Source organism: Eptatretus burgeri, chromosome 9 (assembly GCF_056783735.1).
Source record: "Eptatretus burgeri isolate ZD-2024b chromosome 9, Ebu_testis_v1, whole genome shotgun sequence".
NCBI classification, from domain to species: Eukaryota; Metazoa; Chordata; class Myxini; order Myxiniformes; family Myxinidae; genus Eptatretus; species Eptatretus burgeri.
The window spans coordinates 34,183,595-34,210,922 of NC_140969.1; the positions used below are offsets into that span (position 1 = coordinate 34,183,595).

General features: G+C 40.5%; 2 protein-coding genes across 7 annotated transcripts in view; one reads left to right on the forward strand and one right to left on the reverse strand.

Annotated features, from left to right (window-relative positions):
* Nucleotides 1-8,793, forward strand: part of LOC147019875 (leucine-rich repeat neuronal protein 1-like) — a 45,923-nt gene extending 37,130 nt beyond the window's left edge. Inside the window, exon 2 of the mRNA XM_085894667.1 lies at nucleotides 5,878-8,793. Within this exon, the coding sequence (XP_085750793.1) occupies nucleotides 6,041-8,182 (2,142 nt within the window). The 5' untranslated portion in view covers nucleotides 5,878-6,040 and the 3' untranslated portion in view covers nucleotides 8,183-8,793. The remainder of the gene's footprint in view (nucleotides 1-5,877) is intronic.
* The window catches only part of IMMP2L (inner mitochondrial membrane peptidase subunit 2), a 399,170-nt gene that overhangs the window by 275,590 nt on the left and 96,252 nt on the right, over nucleotides 1-27,328 (reverse strand). The window lies entirely within an intron of this gene.

A 27,328-nucleotide genomic window follows, 5' to 3' on the forward strand; every position in this document is an offset into this window, starting at 1 on the left:
AGATTTGGATATTGGGCCATCTCAAAATTTTTGATGGCAGTGGAAAATGGCTGCCACAGCCATCAGCGGCTGAAGTTGAGATGGCCCAATATCCAAATCTGTTCATAATATGATAGGCTACTAGTGTGCCAAATTTGGTGCTTTCCTCACAAAATGCCCAATTGTTATGCTAAGTTGCCCCACTATTAGTATCCTTTTAATTTTGCAGTTTGGAAGTAAAATGCATGATTTGTGATATGGATGTGATTTAAATTTCCTTTCAAATAAAGTGCATTACATTTGAGTAATGACACCACCAAATCATAAACGTGATAAAATGAGCGTATTTTGTGGATATACCCCTGCTGCACATAAATAAAAGCTGTGTAAAATGCTTGAGCTACTCGATTCAGATGTCCATCATGCATTTTTGTGTTCCAGATACATCAACCTAACATAAAATCACAACAAACCTTGGTCCCTCAAGATGGTACCAATTGGCCAGAAATGGCCCTCCAGCTCATGGACTATGACAGTGCATGTAAGAGCAGAAACTCTCCCATGAAGTCCAAGGAACTACCCATAGAGCTCTGAGATAGAATTGTGAGGAGGCATAGATCTAGGGAAGGGGATAAAACAATTTCTAGAGTGTTGAAAGTTCCCAAGAGCACAGTGAGCTCCATCATTATGAAATGGAAAGAATATGGAGCTACTAAGACTCATCCTTGAGCTGGCCATCCAACCAAACTGAGCAAATGGGCAAGAAGAACCTTGATCAGGGAGGTGACCAAGAACCAAATGACCACTCTGACAGAACTACAGAGTTCCTTGACTGAGATGGGAGAACCTAACATCAGTCCTGAGAAAAAGGTACATGACAGCACACCTGGAGTTTGTAAAAAGACACATGAAAGACTCTGAGAGCATGAGACAAAAGATTCTGTGGTCCGACGAGACGAAAATTGAACTATTTGGCCTGAATTCAAAGCGCTACATCTGATGGAAATTAAGTACAGCTCATCACCCATCTAACACCATCCCTACCATGAAGCATGGTGGTGGTGGTAGCATCATACTATGGGGATGCTTTTCAGTGGCAGGGACTAAGAGACTTGTATGGGTAGAGGGAACAATGAATGGAGCTAAATACAGGCAAATCTTGGAGGAAAACCTGCTTCAGAGTGCAAAAGACCTTAGACTACGGCGAAGATTTACGTTCCAACAGGAAAATGACCCCAAGCATACAGCCAAAGCAACACAAGAATGGCTTCAGAACAAGAATGTGAGAGTTCTTGAGTGGCCCAGCCAAAGTCCAGACTTGAATCCCATTGAGAATCTGTGGAAAGACTTTAAGGTTGCTGTTCATTGACAATCCCTATCCAACTTGACAGAGCTTGAGCAAATCAGCAAGGAAGAATGGGAGAAAATCCCCAAATCCAGATGTGCAAAGCTTATACAGACATACCCAAGACGACTTGTAGCTGTAATCGCTGCCAAAGGCACTTCTACAAAGTATTGACTCAGGCTGTTGAATACTTATGTAAATTAGATATTGCTGTATTTCATCTACACTAATAAAAAGCAGTGTGTGTGTGTGTGTGTGTGTGTGTGTGTCGTTGATTGGTATCTCCATATATGGGTTCCAGAATGTGGAATGGAGTTCTCCCAGGGCAGGCTCAAAGTATCCACCTTCATTTCGGTAAGGGGTCACGATTCATGGACCAAGCTGTAAAGTTTTCTGTTCTCAAGGTTTTGCGCTGAGGGCTCTCTTCAGGATCGTTACTGAGCCCCAGACAGCTTCCACCTGTAGTTTGCTTGTAATAATATTCCCAGGGATGGTTTTTAATGTGTCTGTGAGGTTCTTTGTCATCATTCCCAGAGCTCCAACTTTCACTGGGACAAGTTTGGCATTCTTCAGCTTCCAGGATCTTTTCACTTCATTCTTGATGTCTTAGTATTTGGATATTTTCTTGATTTTTGCATTATTTATTCCAAAATTACTGGTATTAACACCTCAATTCGCAATGATTTCTTCTCTTTTTTGTTCCAAAGTATGATATCTGGTCGCAATGCTTTGTTTTCGACGTTCACGCTTGATGAGATCATGAGGTCGTACGTGAGCAGTACTTTCATGTTTTCAATCCATGCTTTTGGTAAATGTTCCCACAAATTTTCTGGAATTGGGATATCAAAGTTTTTGTAGATGTGCCAGTGGTTAACTTTACAAATTTGTTGTATCGTTGTGTGTACTGTTCTGACACTATACGTTCTATAAAACTGTTCTGACATGAGATTTAAAATTTTTTTTATTTGTGTTTGGTCATTAAGCATAACATATCACTCTCTTTGCTAACACCACCTCCACATCTCACCTATCTCTTTTTTTTAATCTTCCTCCCCTCCCCTCCCACTCTCTCTGACCCCTCCTCCCCCCCCCTCTGCATAAATTGCAGCACTCTCCTCCCACACCTCTGTGGCTCTCTGTTGCTGTGTCTCTCTGTTGCTGTGTCTCTCTGTCATTGTCTCTCTCTCTGTGTCTGTGTGTGTGTCTGTATGTCTCTCGCACCCCTCCCTCCCGCAGTGTATAGCAGGGAGGTGTTGCTCTCCACACCTCCATCTCACTTCCTCGCTTCCCCTTTTTCACCCACTCCTCACTTCCCCTCCCTCCTTCATCCTCTCTGCCTCCCCTCTCTCCATCCCCTCCCCCTCTCTCTACACCCCCACCCCTTCACACCCCCAGTCAGTGAAACGACAGGCTGTATTTGCTAGTTTTTAATGAATTTGCAAACAATTTACAAAACATTTCTTCACTTTGTCATTATGGGTTACTTTGTGAAGATCGGTGACAAAAAATTTAAATTTAGTCCATTTTAAATTCAGGGTGTAACACACCAAAATGTTAAACAGTCGAGGTGTGTGAATACTTCCTGAGGGCATTGTACCGAGAAGCATGGGGTATAAAATGGTACATGGACGCTAGCCTGAAAGGTAGGGAGCTGAGATTATAGATCTGTGATTGCATACATGTCGTGATTGTTATGTCAGCTGTGAGAGGGTCTTAAAAAAGGTGAATGTGTGGTCTGTGTTTATTCACTATTCACCCTACAATTGTGTTTGCCCCCTCTCCACCCCCTCCCCCACCTCCAAAAAAACCCCAACTGTTTATTTAAGTCATATATTTTTGGTATAATATATATATATATATATATATATATATATATATATATATATATATGGATAAAACACCCTGTGATGCCTATGCTTGCCCCACTGTTCTCATCCATGCTCCTCCACACTCACCCACCCTCCCACCCTCCCCACTCAGTGAATTTGTGTTGATAAACTGTTGGATTGAATTGATATGGTGTCCATGTAGTTCAGGCTTGATGGACCAAATGGGATGTGGAATGGAATGGGGAGTACGTTACAGAAGGGATGGCGCCATTTGGGACCCATTGTGAAAGTATGTCCTGATCATCCTGTGGAAATTGATCAAGAAAAATCGGAAATGTCACATAGCCGGGATGCGAGACCCAAACTGCACCCAGAATACTTGTAAAGGAATATTTGTAAGGCCTAAGGTCTAGATGTAGAAACGTTTTAAGTCAGTGTTACTGTGCCGGAACAATTCACACATTTTTGCACGTGCCTGTAAGTAAGCGACAACGATGGTAAAATAAGGTGCCTCCACAAGGTCTGAATTTAAGATGGATCATTAATACACAAGAGATAATAAATGGCAGAATGAAAATAAACAATGACAAGTCTGAAGACGACGATGGTTCACGAGCGGTATTTGACGATGTAGATTGTTTCAGAAGTCAAGGATGAGACAATGTGATAATGTTTGACCAAGTTATAAAAATGATCAACATGATGTGGTACGAGTGACAGGTTATTAGCTGAAAATGTCAAAAACCCGGTTTAGTTCAACAACTTTCAAAATTTGACCTTTGCACAACCTTTAAAGGTCCCAAAACAATGTTGTGAACATTAAAATAAGGAAACAGGATACATGCTATGGCTTAATGGAGTTAGTTCGTCGAAGAAGGTCGAAAACCCGGTTCGATTCCCACAACTTTGAAAATTTGACCTTTGTGAACTTTAAAGGTCAAAGGTCAAGGATTATGACCTTTGGTGCAAAACTTCCTCTGGAACATTCCAGGAACAATATAACGTCATATAGGCTATATGGCATTTCGCACTCCTCGGATTATCCATACTTTGATGAAATCAGCGTAAAAACAAACTTGAAGGGGGCGCCACGGTCAAGGTGTTCGAGACAGAGCAAAATGGTTTCAAGACTTTAGGTGGGGAATGACCTCAAGATTTTGCATAAAAAATATTGTCATCCTAGCTCTCAAAGTTTGGGTGGTGGTCTGATTTTTATGTCAAAATTCGAAATGTTCTAAGTTCATGACCTTGTAACCTTGGCCTTGGGACGAAAATGAAAAATCGAGCTCTGTGGGGCTATGCAGGTGCTACTTGGCTAACCAAATACCGAAACCCCTGCCAGATTTGAAAAACCTCCTCGGAGAAGATGTAACTTGAAATCGGCTACCCCCTAAAAACATGTTTTTTGGGCGTGGCTCCCATTTTCAGGAAAACACAACTCGATCATGATATAAACCTCCCACCAAAATTTCATCAGGATCGGATCTAAACCCACGGAGCTATGCTCGGGACAGACAGACAAACAGACAGACAGACAGACAGGCAGACAGACAGGCAGACAGGCAGACAGGCGGACAGGCAGACAGACAGGCAGACACACAACAATAACGAATATAGTGGTCACTTATATTTTTCGTGAAAATATTTTTTCGTGAACCAATAAATCTTAAAATCGACCAATCCCTTGGACTCCCGAGCAGAACAGGTCCAAACGAAGACCTGGACAACACGATAATCATCGAATGCTCAATGGAACACACGGCATATGCTGGGATAAATCCACAAGAAGAAAGGGACATGTATGGATAGAAACGTAATGGTGGAGAGAAGCAAGGGGAAAAAAACGCATATATATGGCGGGAGAGCAGTGTGTAACAATATGGGAGGACAAAGGAGGGAGAAGGATGCAGAAACATCGGTTCAGGGCATCGGTGCTTTGGTATAACCCGGCCGTTGTAGTGTTGCTGACATCGCTCTCCTGGACTCCCTCGGTGCAGATTCCAGCTCCCTGCAAGGGATGCTTCCATTTGTGTCCCGCATCACAATTGACTCTGTCCTCCCTGCACCATGTGCACCTCACGCACCGTGTGAGTCTCTGCCACGATAATCCTACACCGCGAGCTCAACTCTTCGCCTCCTTACCTGTGCACAAACTCAATCTTCCGTTTGCGAACTCTGTCCTTGTTGGCTTCACCGCATGCTTCAAACAGCACTTTCTGTCCTCCCTCGCCAGCTCAACTCTTCAGCTATCTGTTGTGTGCCGCTGAAATATACCCTCTTGTAAAGAGGAAAAAAAACCCGGCACTTTCTGTGCACATATATTTGCTTACCTGATAGGGAAGAAAATCACATCAGGCTTTTGATGACAGAAATTTGTGGCAATGCTCCATAGCTGCAATGAATGAAAATGTTGCGGGGGGGGGGGGAAGGGGGTGTGACGGTGAAATCAGGAATAATTTTCAACATAAAAGGGGCAAAAAAGAGGAGCATCTGCTTGTGGGAGTCGCTTGCAGGTTTCTCATTGACTTATGGGTGCACAATCCAGCGCAAGTATACGTGCCAATGTCTTATACCCCACTTCATACAAATGAAACATTTCGCCGACTGAGACAACATGTATTCAACAGTTTTGCTATGAAACGTGAATGTAGCTCCACACAGACAGGAAATACTGTGGGAGGAAATGCATTGCTAACTTGCCTTTCCCTCATGTCTTGTGCACAGGTTCGGACAATTCAGAAAAGAGAAGCGTGTCACGAGAACTTCAGGATATTCATTCCACCAACATCTCGACAAGCAAACCTTGTTCATTAAATATTTTCAGCAAAGCCTCGTGCATCCTGCAAAACAATAGCTCATCAAAAAGAAAGCATCAGAAGCACTTGAAATGGTGCAGAATCAGTGGATTTTGGTCCTGTTACTGAGCCAGGTGGGTTTTGCTCTATGTGAAGTAGACGCGGGACAGAACCTGTGTCCTGAACACTGCGTTTGTGAAGTACGCCCGTGGTTCACCCCACAGTCGACATATCGTGAAGCACCAACTGTTGAATGCAATGACCAAGGACTCACGGAAATCCCCGATGATCTTTTGCCACCCACTGAGGTTTTACTGCTCCAAGGAAACTCGATCGCAAGTGTAAGGCGAGAAGCGTTGAAGCTGGTCAACCTTACTGACCTTGACCTTTCACAAAATAATTTCACTGTGGTAGCTGATCTGGGAAGGGCCAATCTTAGTCATTTAGTCACTCTTCACCTAGAAGAAAACAGAATCTCAGAGTTGCCCGAAGGATGCCTCAAAGATCTCAAAGGCCTGCAGGAACTGTATCTAAATCACAATCAGATTACTGCCATTGCACCCAATGCCTTTGCAGGCCTCACGGGCCTCCTTCGTCTCCACTTAAATTCTAACCTGCTGTGTGCTGTGGATAGACGCTGGTTTGAGGCTACACCGCAGCTCGAAATTCTCATGATTGGAGAGAATCCAGTTGTGGGAATTGTTGACCGAAACTTTGAATCGCTGACACACCTTCGTAGTCTAGTCTTGGCAGGGATGGGTCTCGTTGAGGTGCCAAGCAAGGCCCTGGCAGGTCTCTCAAGTCTAGAAAGCCTTTCTTTCTATGACAATGGGCTAACCCATGTGCCACATGAAGCCTTGCAAGTTGTACCGACACTCAAATTCCTTGATCTTAACAAGAACCCTGTACGTAAAATACGAGAAGGGGATTTCAAGGATATGGCAGTACTCAAAGAGCTTGGCCTAAGCAGCATGCCCAAGCTCATATCTTTTGAACGACTCTCTGTGGTCAATTTACCCGAACTCACTAAACTTGAGGCAACGAACAACCCACGGCTTGCTTTTATTCACCGGCAAGCCTTTCATCGGTTACCGCACCTCGAGAGTCTTCTGCTCAATGACGATGGTCTGGGTGGTTTGCATTTTGCAACTGTAGGTGCTCTACCCAGCCTCCGTGAGGTCAGTATGCATGGTAACCCACTACGCTGCGATTGTGTAAACCGATGGATAGGCACCAATGAAAGTGTTGTACGCTTCCTCGAGCCAGAATCTACAAGGTGCGCCGGACCACCAGAGTATGAAGGCCAACGTGTTCGTGATGTTTTTCTGCTGGTAACGGGAGAAGCTTGCCTACCATTGATAGCTACTGGGTTGCTTCCATCACGCCTTGATGTCCCATCGCACTCACTCGTTTTACTTGAGTGCCGTGCAGTTGCTGAACCAGTGCCAGTAATTTACTGGGTAACGCCACATGGCGAAAAAGTCACAGGTGACACACTCTCTGAAAAGTACCTGCTCGGACCTGAAGGAACATTACAGATTGATGCTGTGGAACTAGAAGACGCGGGGCCATACACTTGTGTTGCCCAGAACTCAGAAGGCGCTGACACACGAAGTGTAACTGTCAGAGTTAACGGACAACTTCCAGCGAAAGAATCATCTGAAGGGTTGAGTTTGAATGTGCTACGTGTGACTGCCCGATCAATCCTCGTTTCCTGGAAGGTCTGGCCAAGTGTACTCTCATCGGATTTGCATTGGTCTTCAGCCACTGTCAGAGTCGATAACACACATATCACATACACAGCACGTGTTCCCATCGGTGTGCACGAGTACAATCTCACACACCTCCAGCCAAACACCGAATATGAGGTGTGTCTTGCCATCTCAAGCCAACGACATAGTTCTGAACACTCTTGTATTAATGTGACCACTCAAGTTGCTCTACTTGGGCCCGTACCATCTGAGCGACATGCCAGTGTGGCATTAGCCGCAGCCACTGCTACAATCTTTGCTATCACCGTCCTTGTGTCATTGCTTGCCTGCGGCCTACGCAGGCTGAGAAGACGTGCCTACGACCAGTCCATTAAACAATATGTGCAAAAAGGCTCATCCATCCCACTCAATGAACTTTATCCACCGCTCATTGGGTTGTGGGAGCCCGAAGGTGACCGGGACAAGGAGGGCAAGCTTGGATCATCACAGGTTGATACATCACGTAGTTACTACATGTGGTGATCTTTCAAGATCGATGGCTCGACCAAGGCACATCCACTGGCTCTCTCCAGTCTAGTTATGTCGCCGTCTCCCCTTGTCATGTGAAAAGGGCGGTATAAAAACAAACGACACTGCTTAACATGGCCGCGTTTCTCATTCTTACCACATTTGTGCAAACAAGTGTGTAAAGGTTCTCAAACGGTGGTACGTGACATGCTACTGTAAACCTAGAGCTAGGAAAAGAACGTTGCAGCTTGTTTATTATTGTATTGTTTTTGTTGCTTTTTTTTTGAAGAGGGAAATAAACAAAAAGAGAACTAGTCACATCGACTGAAATGCATAGGATTTGTATGGAAGTAAAGTGTTACGTAGTGAGATTCATCCTAATGAACTGCATCATTCAAACAAAATCACAATTAGGTCTTTGTAGTCAAGAGAAACTGTGATGTTTCTTTGTTGGATTTTGATGTCACAATTTAAATGTTTGTTTTTTTTTTCTTGTAGGAATAAATTACAACACTCGACCTTGTGAAGGTAAGGTAGAAATTTGCATAGTTGAGAAGCATCATCGCAAGTTGATATTTTTTACAGGTGTTTGAAGGTGACATTTTTGAATAGAAAAGTTCTTTCAAGTGATGTCTCCTCCTTTTTCTCATTCGTATTCGGTATTATCATGAAAAGTAAAAGAGAAATGCCACCTTCCTCCGCCACAACTACAAATGTACTTAGACTCTTTTACGGAAAAGGGATTTAAATTTAAATCCATCCGGATTTAAAGAATATATCAGGACGGCGCATTTGCTGTAAACTGCATCAGATTAGATATTTACCTCCGCCACCGAAAGTGGATGTAAGTTATGTTTTCACCCCTGTCTGTCTGTTTGTGAACAAAGTATCTCAAAAAAGTTGCGGATGGATTTCGACAAAATTTGGTGGAAAGTTTGTGTGTGTGACACCCAAAAAATGTAAATTATTGGATTTTGGTGAAGATCCGAATCCAGATCTGGATCCGAGAATTTTAAAAGTGATTTTTCACCATTGAGTGATGGGGCTAAAATGATATATAGTAAGATATCTCAAAAAGTTGTGGACGGATTCGGACAAAACTTGGTGGATGAGTTCTTTAGGTGACAAAACAAGCTGATTAAATTTTAGTTCAGGTCCGAATCCAGATGTGGCGTATCAGTGGGATACAAAACATAAACTAATCAGCCTGGTGGAGGTGTGCGCTCTACCGAGTGCTCTTCAAGTTTGATAAATTGCACAAAGCAAGGAAATGAAAGGGTGCAGACACACACATCAAGATACAAGATGTGTGATATGGGCCCAATGTTCAAATCACAATTGAAATGAAATTAAAGCAATGGAAATAAAAAGATATAATAAATGGAAAGAAATGTATTGAAAAAGTTAACTTTAAAAATGAATCTGCCCCAAAAGTATAACCATTTATAACCCCAGCAGAAGCAACACGTGAGGATCAAACAGCAGGGCTAATATACATGACCTCTAAGTTTTCCTATGAATATAATGCGAAAGACACATATATGAGGTGATGTTGTTGTACACATGTGGATAATATAAATTCAAATTAGAAAGAAGTGTTGCTCACCGTAGTCATGGAGTCATAGGGTTGACAATGAATGCCTGCAATGCCTGTGGATTCCTGATAACATGAGCAGCCTTTCTGTGCTAACATGGACACCCACTGTGGTGAGTCCTGGCCTGATAACAGCCCCAGGATGAGATGAGCCATTTGGCGAAATTCAGGCTTGCTGGTTCATCCCCATCCTTGTATGCAATCTCTTAAACCTACCTTAATCTAACGTCACCGTTGACTTTTCAATGCCGACCGCTCAGTGTGCTTGCTCCTATATGAAAACCGTGAATCCTCTTGTAATGCGTTTCTACGTTCAAGTCAGGCGATGACAAACCGCTTACGATGAGCACATAACCACGCCATGGCACATCCGTGGCCATGTTCTGCATTGGCAATACAAAATTCTACAATCAACACATCCCCAAGCAGATGTTCTATGTATGCAAAAAATATGAGCATAACCTATCAATATGCTGAAAAAAGATGAGGAACATGACGAGCCCTCGAGACCTTTGAGAATGCTGTTAAGCTCATTGATCAAACTATAACATGCTTCATATGTTCTTTAAAAACAACTCCCACAAGAAAAAGTAGCACAAATTGCTGAAATTCTACCAACCACAACGATGAGGAGTATTGCTCAGATTAAAAAGGACAATTAAGATGTTTTGCAATTTTACTCACAACGTGGGGCCCCAAAAAATGGACTATATATTGCATTTATGTGTGTGGGGGTAATTTTGTGAGCCATGCAGTTTTCATCCTTAAGGCATGACACAGTTTTGATCCTCAACAGTTTTCATCCTTAAAGGCACCAACACAGTTTTCATCCTTAACAGTTTTCATCCTTAAAAGCACCAAAACAGTTTTCATCCTTAAGACATCAACACAGTTTTCATCCTTAACAGCACCAAAACAGTTTTCATCCTTAAGACATCAACACAGTTTTCATCCTTAACAGCACCAAAACAGTTTTCATCCTTAAGACATCAACACAGTTTTCATCCTTAACAGCACCAAAACAGTTTTCATCCTTAAGACATCAACACAGTTTTCATCCTTTAAGGAACTAACACAGTTTTCATCCTTTACAGTTTTCATCCTTAAAGGCACCAACACAGTTTTCATCCGAAAAGACAACACAGTTTCCATCCTTAACAGTTTCCATCCTTAAAGGCATCAACACAGTTTTCATCATTAAAGACAACACAGTTTTCATCCTTAACAGTTTCCATCCTTAAAGGCATCAACACAGTTTTCATCCTTAAAGACAACAACACAGTTTTCATCCTGAAGGCATCAACACAGTTTTGATCCTTAAAGACAACACAGTTTTCATCCTTAAAGACAACAACACAGTTTTCATGCTTAAGGCATTAACACAGTTTTCATCCTTAACAGTTTTCATCCTTAAAGGCACCAACACAGTTTTCATCTTTAAAGACAACAACACAGTTTCATCCTTAACAGTTTTCATCCTTAAAGGCACCAACACAGTTCTCATCCTTAACAGTTTTCATCCTTAAAGACAACACAGTTTTCATCCTTAACAGTTTTCATCCTTTAAGGAACCAACACAGTTTTCATCCTTAACATAGTTTTCATCCTTAAGGCACCCACACAGTTTTCATCCTTAACACAGTTTTCATCCTGAAGGCACCCACACAGTTTTCATCCTTAACATAGTTTTCATCCTGAAGGCACCCACACAGTTTTCATCCTTAACACAGTTTTCATCCTTAAGGCACCCACACAGTTTTCATCCTTAACATAGTTTTCATCCTTAAGGCACCCACACAGTTTTCATCCTGAAGGCACCCACACAGTTTTCATCCTTAACACAGTTTTCATCCTTAAGGCACCCACACAGTTTTCATCCTTAACATAGTTTTCATCCTTAAGGCACCCACACAGTTTTCATCCTGAAGGCACCCACACAGTTTTCATCCTTAACACAGTTTTCATCCTGAAGGCACCCACACAGTTTTCATCCTCAACACAGTTTTCATCCTGAAAGGCACCAACACAGTTTCATCCTTAACAGTTTTCATCCTTAAAGGCACCAACACAGTTCTCATCCTTAACAGTTTACATCCTTAAAGACAACAACACGGTTTTCATCCTTAAAGGCACCAAAACAGTTTTCATCTTGAAAGACAAGAACACAGTTTTCATCCTTAAAGACAACAAAACAGTTTTCATCCTTAAAGACAACAACACAGTTTTCATCCTTAACATAGTTTTCATCCTTAAGGCACCCACACAGTTTTCATCCTTAACACAGTTTTCATCCTGAAGGCACCCACACAGTTTTCATCCTTAACATAGTTTTCATCCTGAAGGCACCCAGACAGTTTTCATCCTTAACACAGTTTTCATCCTTAAGGCACCCACACAGTTTTCATCCTGAAGGCACCCACACAGTTTTCATCCTTAACACAGTTTTCATCCTGAAGGCACCCACACAGTTTTCATCCTCAACACAGTTTTCATCCTGAAAGGCACCAACACAGTTTCATCCTTAACAGTTTTCATCCTTAAAGGCACCAACACAGTTCTCATCTTTAACAGTTTACATCCTTAAAGACAACAACACGGTTTTCATCCTTAAAGGCACCAAAACAGTTTTCATCTTTAAAGACAACACAGTTTTCATCTTGAAAGACAAGAACACAGTTTTCATCCTTAAAGACAACAACACAGTTTTCATCCTATACAGTTTTCATCCTCAAAGGCACCAATCACAGTTTTCATCCTGAAGGCATCAACACAGTTTTCATCCTAAAAGACAATAACACAGTTTTCATCCTCAACAGTTTTCATCCTTAAAGGCACCAAAACAGTTTTCATCCTTAAAGACAACACAGTTTTCATCCTTAAAGACAACAACACAGTTTTCATCCTTTAAGACAACAACACAGTTTTCATCCTTCACAGTTTTCATCCTCAAAGGCACCAATCACAGTTTTCATCCTGAAGGCATCAACACAGTTTTCATCCTTAAAGACAATAACACAGTTTTCATCCTTAAAGACAATAACACAGTTTTCATCCTTAACAGTTTTCATCCTTAAAGGCACCAAAACAGTTTTCATCCTTAAAGACAACACAGTTTTCATCCTTAACAGTTTTCATCCTAAAAGACAATAACAGTTTTCATCCTTAACAGTTTTCATCCTTAAAGGCACCAAAACAGTTTTCATCCTTAAAGACAACACAGTTTTCATCCTTAACAGTTTTCATCCTAAAAGACAATAACACAGTTTTCATCCTTAACAGTTTTCATCCTTAAAGGCACCAACACAGTTTTGATCCTTAAAGACAACACAGTTTTCATCCTTAAAGACAACACAGTTTTCATCCTTAACAGTTTTCATCCTTAAAGGCACCAACACAGTTTTGATCCTTAAAGACAACACAGTTTTCATCCTTAACAGTTTCCATCCTTAAAGGCATCAACACAGTTTTCATCCTTAAAGACAACACAGTTTTCATCCTTAACAGTTTTCATCCTGAAAGGCACCAACACAGTTTTCATCTTGAAAGACAACACAGTTTTCATCTTTAACAGTTTTCATCCTTAACAGTTTTCATCCTTGAAGGCACCAACACAGTTTTCATCTTTAAAGACAACACAGTTGTCATCCTTAACAGTTTTCATCCTTTAAGGAACCAACAGAGTTTTCATCCTTAACAGTTTTCATCCTTAAAAGCGCCAAAACAGTTTTGATCCTTAAGACATCAACACAGTTTTCATCCTTAACAGTTTTCATCCTTTAAGGAACCAACACAGTTTTCATCCTTTACAGTTTTCATCCTTAAAGGCACCAACACAGTTTTCATCCGAAAAGACAACACAGTTTCCATCCTTAACAGTTTCCATCCTTAAAGGCATCAACACAGTTTTCATCATTAAAGACAACACAGTTTTCATCCTTAACAGTTTCCTTACTTAAAGGCATCAACACAGTTTTCATCCTTAAAGACAACAACACAGTTTTCATCCTGAAGGCATCAACACAGTTTTGATCCTTAAAGACAACACAGTTTTCATCCTTAACCGTTTTCATCCTGAAAGGCACCAACACAGTTTTCATCTTGAAAGACAACACAGTTTTCATCTTTAACAGTTTTCATCCTTAACAGTTTTCATCCTTAAAAGCACCAACACAGTTTTCATCTTTAAAGACAACACAGTTGTCATCCTTAACAGTTTTCATCCTTTAAGGAACCAACACAGTTTTCATCCTTAAAGACAACAACACAGTTTTCATCCTGAAGGCATCAACACAGTTTTGATCCTCAAAGACAACACAGTTTTCATCCTTAACCGTTTTCATCCTGAAAGGCACCAACACAGTTTTCATCTTGAAAGACAACACAGTTTTCATCTTTAACAGTTTTCATCCTTAACAGTTTTCATCTTGAAAGACAACACAGTTTTCATCTTTAACAGTTTTCATCCTTAACAGTTTTCATCCTTAAAGGCACCAACACAGTTTTCATCTTTAAAGACAACACAGTTGTCATCCTTAACAGTTTTCATCCTTTAAGGAACCAACAGAGTTTTCACCCTTAACAGTTTTCATCCTTAAAAGCGCCAAAACAGTTTTGATCCTTAAGACATCAACACAGTTTTCATCCTTAACAGTTTTCATCCTTTAAGGAACCAACACAGTTTTCATCCTTTACAGTTTTCATCCTTAAAGGCACGAACACAGTTTTCATAATTAAAGACAACACAGTTTTCATCCTTAACAGTTTCCATCCTTAAAGGCATCAACACAGTTTTCATCCTTAAAGACAACAACACAGTTTTCATCCTGAAGGCATCAACACAGTTTTGATCCTTAAAGACAACACAGTTTTCATCCTTAAAGACAACAACAACACAGTTTTCATCCTTAAAGACAACAACACAGTTTTCATCCTTAAGGCATTAACACAGTTTTCATCCTTAACAGTTTTCATCCTTAAAGGCACCAACACAGTTTTCATCTTTAAAGACAACAACACAGTTTCATCCTTAACAGTTTCCATCCTTAAAGGCATCAACACAGTTTTCATCATTAAAGACAACACAGTTTTCATCCTTAACAGTTTCCTTACTTAAAGGCATCAACACAGTTTTCATCCTTAAAGACAACAACACAGTTTTCATCCTGAAGGCATCAACACAGTTTTGATCCTTAAAGACAACACAGTTTTCATCCTTAACCGTTTTCATCCTGAAAGGCACCAACACAGTTTTCATCTTGAAAGACAACACAGTTTTCATCTTTAACAGTTTTCATCCTTAACAGTTTTCATCCTTAAAAGCACCAACACAGTTTTCATCTTTAAAGACAACACAGTTGTCATCCTTAACAGTTTTCATCCTTAAGGCACCCACACAGTTTTCATCCTTAACACAGTTTTCATCCTTCAAGACAACAACACAGTTTTCATGCTTAAGGCATTAACACAGTTTTCATCCTTAACAGTTTTCATCCTTAAAGGCACCAACACAGTTTTCATCTTTAAAGACAACAACACAGTTTCATCCTTAACAGTTTTCATCCTTAAAGGCACCAACACAGTTCTCATCCTTAACAGTTTTCATCCTTAACAGTTTTCATCCTTTAAGGAACCAACACAGTTTTCATCCTTTACAGTTTTCATCCTTAAAGGCACGAACACAGTTTTCATAATTAAAGACAACACAGTTTTCATCCTTAACAGTTTCCATCCTTAAAGGCATCAACACAGTTTTCATCCTTAAAGACAACAACACAGTTTTCATCCTGAAGGCATCAACACAGTTTTGATCCTTAAAGACAACACAGTTTTCATCCTTAAAGACAACAACAACACAGTTTTCATCCTTAAAGACAACAACACAGTTTTCATCCTTAAGGCATTAACACAGTTTTCATCCTTAACAGTTTTCATCCTTAAAGGCACCAACACAGTTTTCATCTTTAAAGACAACAACACAGTTTCATCCTTAACAGTTTCCATCCTTAAAGGCATCAACACAGTTTTCATCATTAAAGACAACACAGTTTTCATCCTTAACAGTTTCCTTACTTAAAGGCATCAACACAGTTTTCATCCTTAAAGACAACAACACAGTTTTCATCCTGAAGGCATCAACACAGTTTTGATCCTTAAAGACAACACAGTTTTCATCCTTAACCGTTTTCATCCTGAAAGGCACCAACACAGTTTTCATCTTGAAAGACAACACAGTTTTCATCTTTAACAGTTTTCATCCTTAACAGTTTTCATCCTTAAAAGCACCAACACAGTTTTCATCTTTAAAGACAACACAGTTGTCATCCTTAACAGTTTTCATCCTTAAGGCACCCACACAGTTTTCATCCTTAACACAGTTTTCATCCTTCAAGACAACAACACAGTTTTCATGCTTAAGGCATTAACACAGTTTTCATCCTTAACAGTTTTCATCCTTAAAGGCACCAACACAGTTTTCATCTTTAAAGACAACAACACAGTTTCATCCTTAACAGTTTTCATCCTTAAAGGCACCAACACAGTTCTCATCCTTAACAGTTTTCATCCTTAAAGACAACAACGCAGTTTTCATCCTTAACAGTTTTCATCCTTTAAGGAACCAACACAGTTTTCATCCTTAACATAGTTTTCATCCTTAAGGCACCCACACAGTTTTCATCCTTAACACAGTTTTCATCCTGAAGGCACCCACACAGTTTTCATCCTTAACATAGTTTTCATCCTTAAGGCACCCACACAGTTTTCATCCTTAAGGCACCCACACAGTTTTCATCCTTAACATAGTTTTCATCCTTAAGGCACCCACACAGTTTTCATCCTGAAGGCACCCACACAGTTTTCATCCTTAACACAGTTTTCATCCTGAAGGCACCCACACAATTTTCATCCTTGACACAGTTTTCATCCTTAAGAAACTGACACTGTTGGTGAAAAACAGCACAGGCGAGTGCCATTAATGATGCTTGATAATGATTTGCTCTAAAATATTTGTGTGTTCCATTAAATCCACAGCGATCCCAGCTTTGTTTCCAAGCAGCTTTGCAGAGCAGTTGTATATACCCATATGGGCAGGCTGGTGAAAAGCAATGCAAAATTAATCATAATCATTGTAATGGCAAAAAACTCACGATTTGCCCAAATCCTTGCAAAGCATTCATTTAGTTGAGCTCTGGTGCACATGAAATGAATAATGGAAAAAGAGGAGGGAAACTGCTGATACAACAATAAAATGCAGTTTATATTTGGCACAATTACAATACAAAGGGATTCTTCAAACACTATCCTTCATACAGTGGAGGTCATTTCTCATCGTATGGTACGTAGAGCAAAAAGGGTACATTGCAGGAAAGGATCACCGATTGAAAGTAAACTGTTGCAATTTTTGGGTGCATTTTCAAAGCAGTTGAAATATAATAACAATCATAATAAAAAATAATGAGTCCATGGTTAAAATAACAATAATGCAATCAGGAAATTCATTGTGTGCTCGCAAGCTTTGGATGGCACTCTCATGCTCGACCTCTCGTGCCTCTCAAGGTTGCATTCTGGGATCAATCCTGTTCTTGGTCGACATCATAGACCTCTCCTCATCACTGCAAGGCCAATGTTAAAGTTTCCAGATGACTCTACCCTTTGCAATCTGTTCCCTTGTCCTCAATCAGGCACAATGCCCCACACCCTTTCTCCTAATCTTGAGAAAATAAGCATCTGGCGGTCTACCTTTTACGCATATTTTAATGAAGGACGAGCCACACTCTCACTCGTGGCATTTTCCTTCATTAGATCAGCTGTCTCAACCTCCCAACTTAAGAGGGGTGTTTAAAAAGTTTGAGGACGAGATACTAAATTTCATCCAGGACATACCAACATTTTGTTTTTCCCAATTGTGTCCCTTGACTTCAATACACTTGCTCTATTTGTCCTTCAAGCTATCTCCGCAAATAAATTAGAAGTCTTCAGATTGCCCCTTCGGCCATGTCTCAAAGTAATTTCAGTCAGTTCTTCGATATCGGTGAATTAGCGGCCATGTAGGTAGGACTTCAAAATGTCTAACCTGATAATAGCCAATGGGTATCAGGTACAGATGGTATAAGGGGGGGGGGGGAGTGATCCAGCTCATGCAGTCATGAATGGCTGTCTGTATAGCGCGTACATTTGTTCAACATTCATCCTCAATGGCATGCTGCACTTTTTACATGACACGGCCATAATATTCCCCTGTGATTGAAGTTTTGCGAGACATATACTCAATCAGAAGTCCCTGGACATCCCAGAAATTTGAGGGCATTACCATGGGAGATGTGAGTCGGTTGTGAAATGTATTGGGTGGCAGTGATCATTTGTGCTTCCATTGCATGGAATTGAATTTGGGTACATGATCCAATGGTGAAGCCACATTTTGTCACCGGTTGCCAGGTGAGCAATAGTTGTTGAGATCAGCATTTAACTGTTGATTGGAAATTCAAACTTTGGGAGACCTTCCTTGACGAGACCTCAGATACTCCCAAGAGTTTGCAGATGATGGTGAAAATACTGAAATTCCAAGTTCTGTTGATATTATTGCAACCTTAACATGGCGATCCTCCATGATTAATGCCTCAATTGTGGGTCGGTCACATCTGACAGCTGTCCTGACAAGGGATCCTCATCCAGGAACATGTATACATGCTTATCATCAGCCTGCAATTTGGCAACTGTTGTATATGAGGGCACAACTCAGCTCTAGGATGCCAATGAATAGCTAGTTAGTGAAACTTTTGAACCATTTCCAACCCCATATTTCTGTGGTTAGCTTTTGGGAAAGATAGAGTCACAGGAGTTCCTGGGCCTTACCTTCAACTGCAACATGTCTTTGGCAGGTTATGTATTCAAGATGGACTGCAAAGCAGTCACCATTGCTTTATTCGGCACAAGGCAGTCCTTCCTCAACTAACTATTGTCTGGTTTTCATGCTGTGCAAGTTCTTTATATGAAGTGACATGAACTATGGCTCCCCACATATGGGTTTGTGATCCTATTTCCCATTTTGATGAGTTGAGGACCATGAGGTCCTAAGGCCATCCTCATCATTAGCATCTCCTGACAGGAGACTGAGTCTGCTTCATATTCACTGCAAGTAGGTTCGAGGCTTGCAGTCTTTTACACTCTCTCCTCTGAGCCGAGACCCTGAAGGACATTCATATTGTAACTCCTCTCGTCACACTGTAGTGCATCCGTACATTCCTCAATGTAGTGCATCCTATCCACCTATTTCCCATTTCACCACCATCCCCCCCACTCCACCAACCCAATATGTCTGTAGAACCTTTGTGCTGTGTTTCTTTGCTCTCCCATGTGCTTCAACACCATTTTAAACAAAATGTGATGAAATACACCATGGAACTGAAATATTAAAATCAAGCATCATTTTAAAGAAATACAAAGAAACAAAAAGACAGAAAAGTCATTTGGTCCATCATGCCTCCATTGTATCTACTCCTCGTTATCTGTGTACTTGGGTACAGTGCTGAGGACACTCGAATAACATCCCAGATGCAGTGGGTTCAACTTTGACTGAAATCAGCAATATTAAGGGATCTAATTCAAAACTTATTGACTCCAAGTTAACCAAAGGAGAATTAGTATGTTGCCATTTTGGCAAAAGAATAGCCAAGTTGACAGCATGCTCATTATTGAGCTGTGAAGTCTACGCTTGATGACTGACATGATCGGGCTTCACCACCAAAAACGACCATTCTGATGCAGTGCCAGCAGGAGATGCTGCATCTCAGAGCACAGTCTTTTGGATGGGGAGGTAATGCTGGCTGTCCTGCCTGCATTTATGTTGTTGACTGCAAAAGGCCAAGTGTTTCTTTTTAAAAGAGAAGGCCATTATGTCGATACTGTGCTTCAATTCCTTGCAAAAAGTTCAAAAAGTGATAGGTTAATAATAATCATGAAAGGGATGCAGATGAAGATGCTATGAGATTAACTTTAGGGTAAGAATGGAGATGTCACTTAGAAGATAGGTAAATTAATATATTACTTTGAGGTGGTTTGATAAAGCACATGTGGACATGCCAAAGCCCTAAATGGCTGATTCAGGCCAACTATAGCTTAACATCCTCCACTCGAGATGGCATATTCCACTTTAAGCATTGTCCCTGCTAACTTCACAGCCAAATGCTGTCCCTGCTATCATTGTCACGAGAACAGCCATTTTAATTGAATTCAATTCCGCTGGGGTTTGCATTCCAGACTAAACAGCTCAGAGGTGTACGTGCTTTTCCACCTCATATTACGCTGGTGTTAATAATGATGCCTTATACTGTATCTATGCATGTTGGGGACATTTTGGCTTCAGCCAATTAGTATTCAACTCATCTGTACTTTGCTCAGCCAGATCCAGCTGGGCTGGTAGGATGGCCAAGATGTACACACACTCACCTCTGAACTGTATAGTGTGGGTTTGAATCTCGGCCCAGCTATAAACCGTCATCCTGATGTTTCACAGGCAGGGAGATTCATCATTGCATGTCTCGTCCCTTGGATGTGTTAAACTGGGTGTCCCGTTTGCCAGCGTCACTTGATGGACTTTAAAGATCCCACAGTGTCTTTCGCGAAGAGTAGGCGAGCCGTCACCAATCATGGGAGCATAAAATCAATCATAAAAATCATGGGAGCAAGGTAAATAATGTTGAGAGACAACACAGAAAGGTAGCTTGAGCTGGGGCCATCACAATGCCCAGTGGATGGACATTTTCACCAAACACAGGACGCAAACCTATCTTTTGAAAAGTTTACAATGATTTAAATGGCAGTTCCTAACTTGTGTCACAGGTCATATAAATTTCTACCCCACCGCCATTCTGGACAACAAGCGCTGGAGGCTATACGAGGCCAACTATTACGCATGTAAATACATCCATGAAGTACACATTTACTTTGTCTCCACAACTAAATACCACACTACCAGAGCATCTTCTGTAAATATTAAAGCTTAGGCCAAAGAGAACATATTCAGTCATGTGTAGGTTTGGAATCTTCTCAAAAACAAATGCTTTATGAAAAAGAACAACACAATGACACAAAACCTCTCAGTGATCTATACGTGAAATATAGCATCACACATATACATATATACATATGTTTGAGCAAGTATGTTTTTGTTTGCTTGTTTCTTACTTATATATTTCCAAACCTCCGGGCTAACATCCCCAAAATTTGCTTTATTGCATTCTTTCCACACCGAAAAGTCAAAATCACAAAAAAACTTTCAATTATTGATCAAATTGATGCGAAAACATGAAATAACGACACATTTGGCAAGCGAGCCTCATACGTCATCTCACACTGGTTCGGATTGTGACGCATCACTCGCTCAGCTGGGAGAGGGGCGAGCTTGGAATGCACCTGCGCCATTGAAAGGGCGATGCTCTGTCGGGAATCAAACCTATTGCATTTAAATTATTGCATTCCGCAGTCTCCGGGAGATGACAACCGAGTAGAAAGAGTGGTCGCACTTTCCTGTACACTCCCAAGTAAAATTTTGCTCCAGGGGTAAAACGACCATTTCTTGACTCGTACGTTTTTTTTTCTGGGTGTTTCTTCCCCTTACCCATTCTTCCTCCAAGTGTCTCCCTGTGATGTCCCTCTCCTCTGCCGTTGGAGTGTTTCCATCCTTTCCTCTGTGTTAAAGTATTTATGACTTCATTTTAGCTAGCTGCAATCTTCTTGATGCTTTATTAAAGTCAAAATAACCCAATCTTGATCGCAATCAAGATCTGGTTATTGACACTTGTTATTCCATAAATTCAAGACTAGTACCAAATAACAAGACAAAGCATTAAGCAATGCAGAACCTCACCAGGTACATGAATGACAGCACATCTGCGAACCAATGCGGTCTCACTCGCTCACTGACGCACAGCACCAGCAACATAGTGTTCCTTCAGGAACGTGGAAGGCTATTAAGTGACCCAATAAATTCAATATAGATAAGATTAAAAATAACATTTTTTATAATTTAGCACTTGTATTTTTAGTGCAAAATGTACAACCCAATTCCATTGCTGAGCAAAGCTGCACATGTACGTTGAATCTCCTTTTTAAAAATGCCTTAGTGTGAATTATATATATGGCTAAGCACATGTAAGTGGTTACCACTCCGTTTCAAAAATGTCAAAAAATGAAGTTTGTTACATTGCCTTCTAACTACATTTTCCTGAAAGTGTAAGTCTAACTGAGTTCAGAACAAAAAACCGTATAGCTTAATTACATAAATCTATACCGAAATATGATACTTTGAAGAAGGGGTACCTATTCTGATGGTTTTGCGAGTTTTCAATGAAATTACCTAATTTTTCTTTTTTGGCAAAATAAATGAAGGTCATAGTATGTAACTTATTCTCGCAACTAATCTAATAATCAAAATACCAATTTCTGGGATTATTAAGAAATCATACATTCCTATTTTTTTATTACTGCTCTATTCAGTGACTGTCAGATGCTGAAAGGCACTAAAAGAGAGAAGATTTATCGAACAAATTTTTGGACGTAAATTTTCAATTCAATCAATTCTGGGAGTAACAAAAAGCTCTCTAAATTCTCCAAAACTGTTTTAACTGCCTTCTAAATTAATAAAATATTTTATAAATACCTAGAAAAATATTTTAATTTTTTTTAAAGAAAATTAATTTTTTAATCAAATTCAAAAAAGTATGACGTGCAGTCGGACAAAAATGCAAAATTACTCTAAACCAAAGCCATGCATGTTTTCAATATTTTTATACTATTATATCTATATCACTGTGCCCCATTTGTAAATAAATTTTAGTGAAAATAATCTGATGCACAGAAGAATAAAAGCATTTTTTTTTTAAAAACCGTGACGTGCAGTCGGACATTTGGGTTGGAAAGTTCGGTCAAGCCGCTGTCATTAAGGCCTTAGTCACATTTGCCACGGCGGCCGTGGGGTCTCCAAAATCTACGGCCACGAGCAATTATACGGCGGCCGCAGTATTTCCATGGTCACACAATGTAGCAGTCACATTTGTTTTTATTTTTCGGGGAGCCGCACGGCGTATTTAGAAATTGTGGAGACCGAAAACGTGGGGTGCCGTAAGGTCTTTGATTTGATGTCGCACGGTGACCTTAAGGCGTCCTGTGGTGGCCATAGAATTTTCAAGGCAGACACAAGGAAGCCTCAAGGTGCCCGCAAGGTGACCGCAGAGGGGCCCTATGGCGAACATGCGGCCAGACGGATGGTAACGAGTGGGTATACATACCAGTTCTTTTTTTACTGAAATAAAAATATAACAGTTCAGAATATACCAGTACGTGGTGCCCCCAGAATCCGAATTGAATTCGTTCCAGGAGTCTGTTCGGATTGCAAAAAAGTTCGATTCCCAAACTATTTTCCCAATAAGAAATAATGCAGTGAATTAATCTGTTCCTGGACCCCAAGAAAACCCACTTTCAAGACACTTTCAACTGAAATTCCCCATGTTTAACGTAAAATAAGATGAGTAAATGACCTTTGGTGGTGGTGTATTGTATGTAAACTGGTACAATCACCAATCCAAAGGTTCACACAGGCTCGAGCTCCAGCCTGGGTTCCGATTGCTCGCGCACTCTGTGAGCGCTGCCCCCAGGGCAGCTCATCAAACATGATACCCCCAGAACCACAATCACTTTCATCAAACGCATCAGACTGAGGTAATCATGGATATTCCAAATTACAACCGGTTTTTCTGTGAAATTAAATCCTTGCCCGACAGTCCATCACATCACATGATCGGATTGCTTTTTTGTTATTAATTAAAACACAAGATGAGTTAAAAAAAAAAAACAGCACAAATCAAGGTGAAAACACGAGGTAAAGTAGTGATTGACACACGAGAGATGCTTTCACGAGGACTTCCACCGCCGAACTGAATGAACAAAGCGCGAAGATGCGGCTCGAACAGGTGGGGGAGACACGTGAACAAACATGAACGCTTCGTTGTGTTCGGTTTTTAAAAATGTATTCGGTTTTTAGGGCAAAATTCATTTTTCATTGATAAGAGACGAAGGCAGCCACACGAATAACGCAAGCCCACCGTACGCCCTACGTACGGTCGACGTGGAAAACAACTACGTCATAACTATGGCATGCTGAATTGCTACGGCCAACGTAGAAATGAAAAAAGTTATAACTCCGCGTTATAATTCCACGGCGACCCCTACGACCTGTAAAAGATAGCCAAATGGCGTAGGGCCACCCTGAGGCCATCACAGAAACTCTGCAGCCGCCGCACGTTTGTCAATTCAGAGGGCGTACGACTGCCGTATCCTCGCCGTAGAGCAAATGTGACTTAGGCCTAAGTATTCACCTGGGTCAGCTCAATTTTTTTTACATTGATTATTGGTAATAAGTTGAATAATTTAAGACATGTAAATATGAGTTTTTGATAAACTAGTCATTTTGTTCAGGGATTTCATAGTCCCAGGCTCTAAAAGGGCAGTAAAACAAGTAAAAATAAAAATATGCCAGAATGTGCATATATCATGCGAATCCACCACTGACCGACACAAATGCTGATTTTCTCAGACGGTGGGTGACAACTTTTTGATTAGATGAGAAATTTCATATAGAATGTTTTATATGTTGTATTTTTGCATGGTCTAATATATATGTCATATTTTAAGGTGAAACTAGAACGGGCACTCGTAGAGCGCATACCTTCGCCGCAGCCACTAGTTACCTTTGTATTAAGTTGTCCACAACGCATCTCAATACAAATATGCATTTCGTGACCCCCATGACCTTTGACCCACAACAGCTACCTAGGGTGACAATAGTACTATACCTTGTGTCATTTCAGAAGATGGGGAATTGAACACTGAACAATTTGGAGTTAAGTTGATGTAAATCGGAAACATATTAACCGTTTTCATCATGAAAAAACGATGTTGACCTTTTTGTGACCTTGACCTTTGATCCGATCGTTCCCAAAATCTAATGGATTTGTCCTATCATGATGCCAAACAAATCCAAAACAATTAAAGCCTCTCTGCATTTTGTTTTTTTTGCGTGAAGTTGTCCACAACGCTTTCCGATATAAATGTGAATTTGTGTGACCCCCTTGACCTTTGACCCCCAACCGCTGCCTTAGGTGACAAAATTACTATACCATGTGTCATATTAGAGGATGGGGAATTTAATTTTGAACATTTTGGAGTTAATTTGCTGTAAATCAAAACAAAATTGACAATTTAATCGCGAAAAAAACGATTTTGACCTTTTTGTGACCTTGACCTTAACCTTTGATCCGATCGCTCCCAAAATCTAATCGATTTGTCCTCTCGTGATGCCAAACACATCCACAAAATTTCATGACAATCTGCGAAGTGGTTTTTGTGTAATGTTGTCCACAACGCTTGCCAATCAAAAACTCCATTTTGGTGACCCCCTTGACCTTTGACTTCCACAGACTAACGAGGGTTGCAAACACTATACCATACGCTATATCAGTGGATCGGGATTTGAATACTGAACATTTTGGACTTAATTTGATGTAAATCGGAACAAAATTGACACTTTAATCGCAAAAAAAAAACGATTTTGACCTTTTTGTGATCTTGATCTTGACCTTTGATCTGATCGCTCCCAAACGCTTCACCTGGCGTCCTTGAATAACTGCACATCATCTCTGAAAATTTCATGCAAATCGGTCCAGCAGTTTTTGCGCAATGTTATCCGCACACATATTTACCAATAAATAAATACACAGGGGTCAATACAATACCTTCGTCAAACAAAGTTTGCGAAGGAAACAAGAAAAAAGGGCAATACTGGGCATGTATATTCAATAAAAAAAATCCTGTAGATTCAGTAATATACATCATAGACCCATGAACATATATATGTTAAGGTCCCATGGAACACTGCTGTGCAATGAACCAAATTTCATGACCAGTAGTAATCTTTGTGACTTTCAAAAATGCCACTCAAGTCAGGGTATGCCCTAGAATAGGGGTGGTAACCACTTACATGCACTTAGATATATATATATATATATATATATATATATATATATATATATATATATATATATATATATATATATATATATATACAGTAATACCTCACCACAAGCTGTTTTTCAACAAGCTCGTTTCGGTTTTACATGAGCTATGCATTATGACTCTCTCCTAATCCGCTCACTCTCCTCGGACATATGCTCTGACAAAACGTGCCCCAAACATGTTCCACACCAAGTGGTGATTCACGTGATGAAGCTTACCTCGAGTCCACACTCAGTCCAGCGTGTTCGTGAACACCTCAATTCAGTTACAGTTCGCTCACCGAGGTGACAACACTTTTCATTTGCCATTTCATTTGTGCTCAAACTTTTTGTGCTTAAAAGTTCGAAATGTCGAAGCCCAAGAAAACAAAACAAAGCATTTCCTTTCAGTTAATTTGGACATTTTAAAATGCTTAAAGAGTGGACAAGACCATGCTGCTATCGACCGTGCTCTTTCCCTGGCTCCCCCATCCGTGAGAATGATTTGCTGAGATGCCGGAAAAAAAATAAATCAAGAAGTGTGCACAAGGTGCTACTCCTTTAACTGCAACTGTGTTAGCAAGGCATAATCAAAGTGAAAGAACGGTTGAAACGGAGCGTTTGTTTAACGTCTGCATAGAAGAACAAATTACGCATCGGACCCCAGTGAGCCAGATGTTCATTCAAGAAAAAGCCAAACATTTGTTTGAAGATTGAAAGAGCAAAGGGGGTGAATCGTCGCAGTCAGAAACATTCCATGCAAGTCGTGGATGGTTTGAAAAGTTCAAACAGGAGATCGAATTTGCACAACTTTAAAGTGATTGACAAGACTGCTAGCATGGATACTGAAGTAGCTGAGCCTTTTCCTCATCAATTGGCTGCAATAATTGAAGAAGCTGGGTATTCTCCACATCAAGTTTTCAACAATGATGAAATGGGCATATTTTGGAAATGAATGCCTGTGTGGACTTTCATCTCCAAAGAAGAAAAGAGCATGCCTGGATCCAAACAAGCTAAAGATCGGGTTATACTCTTACTTAGAGCAGATGCAGTGGGAGATGTCAAGTTGAGGCAATGCCTCGTGTATCATTTGGAGATTCACAGGGCTCTTAAAGGCTACCAGTCAACTTTGCCAATTATTTGGAGAGCTATTCAGAAAGCTTGGATGACCGTGACGCTTTGAGGACTGGTTCCTGCACCATTTTGGTCCAGAGATCTTCAAACACATCACTGCAGTGATAGACATCATGCAAGGAGATGACCCAAATGTTGAAAGGAGCTTCAATGTTGCAAGGGTCTTAAGTCAAGAAATCCAGTGTTGCGGGAAGCTTTAGGAAGAAAAGAACAAGACTGTGAGGCAACACTCCCTTGATCGATTCTTCAAGAAGGAACAGCTCCAGTTGTAATGCAAGTTGTGTTTTCATTGTTATTGTGAAGCAAACCCCCAATTTAATTGCACTTGTTCATTTTCATTTTACTTTATACACTTTTTAATTTCTCCTTTAAAACCCTTGTTTTGGGAAA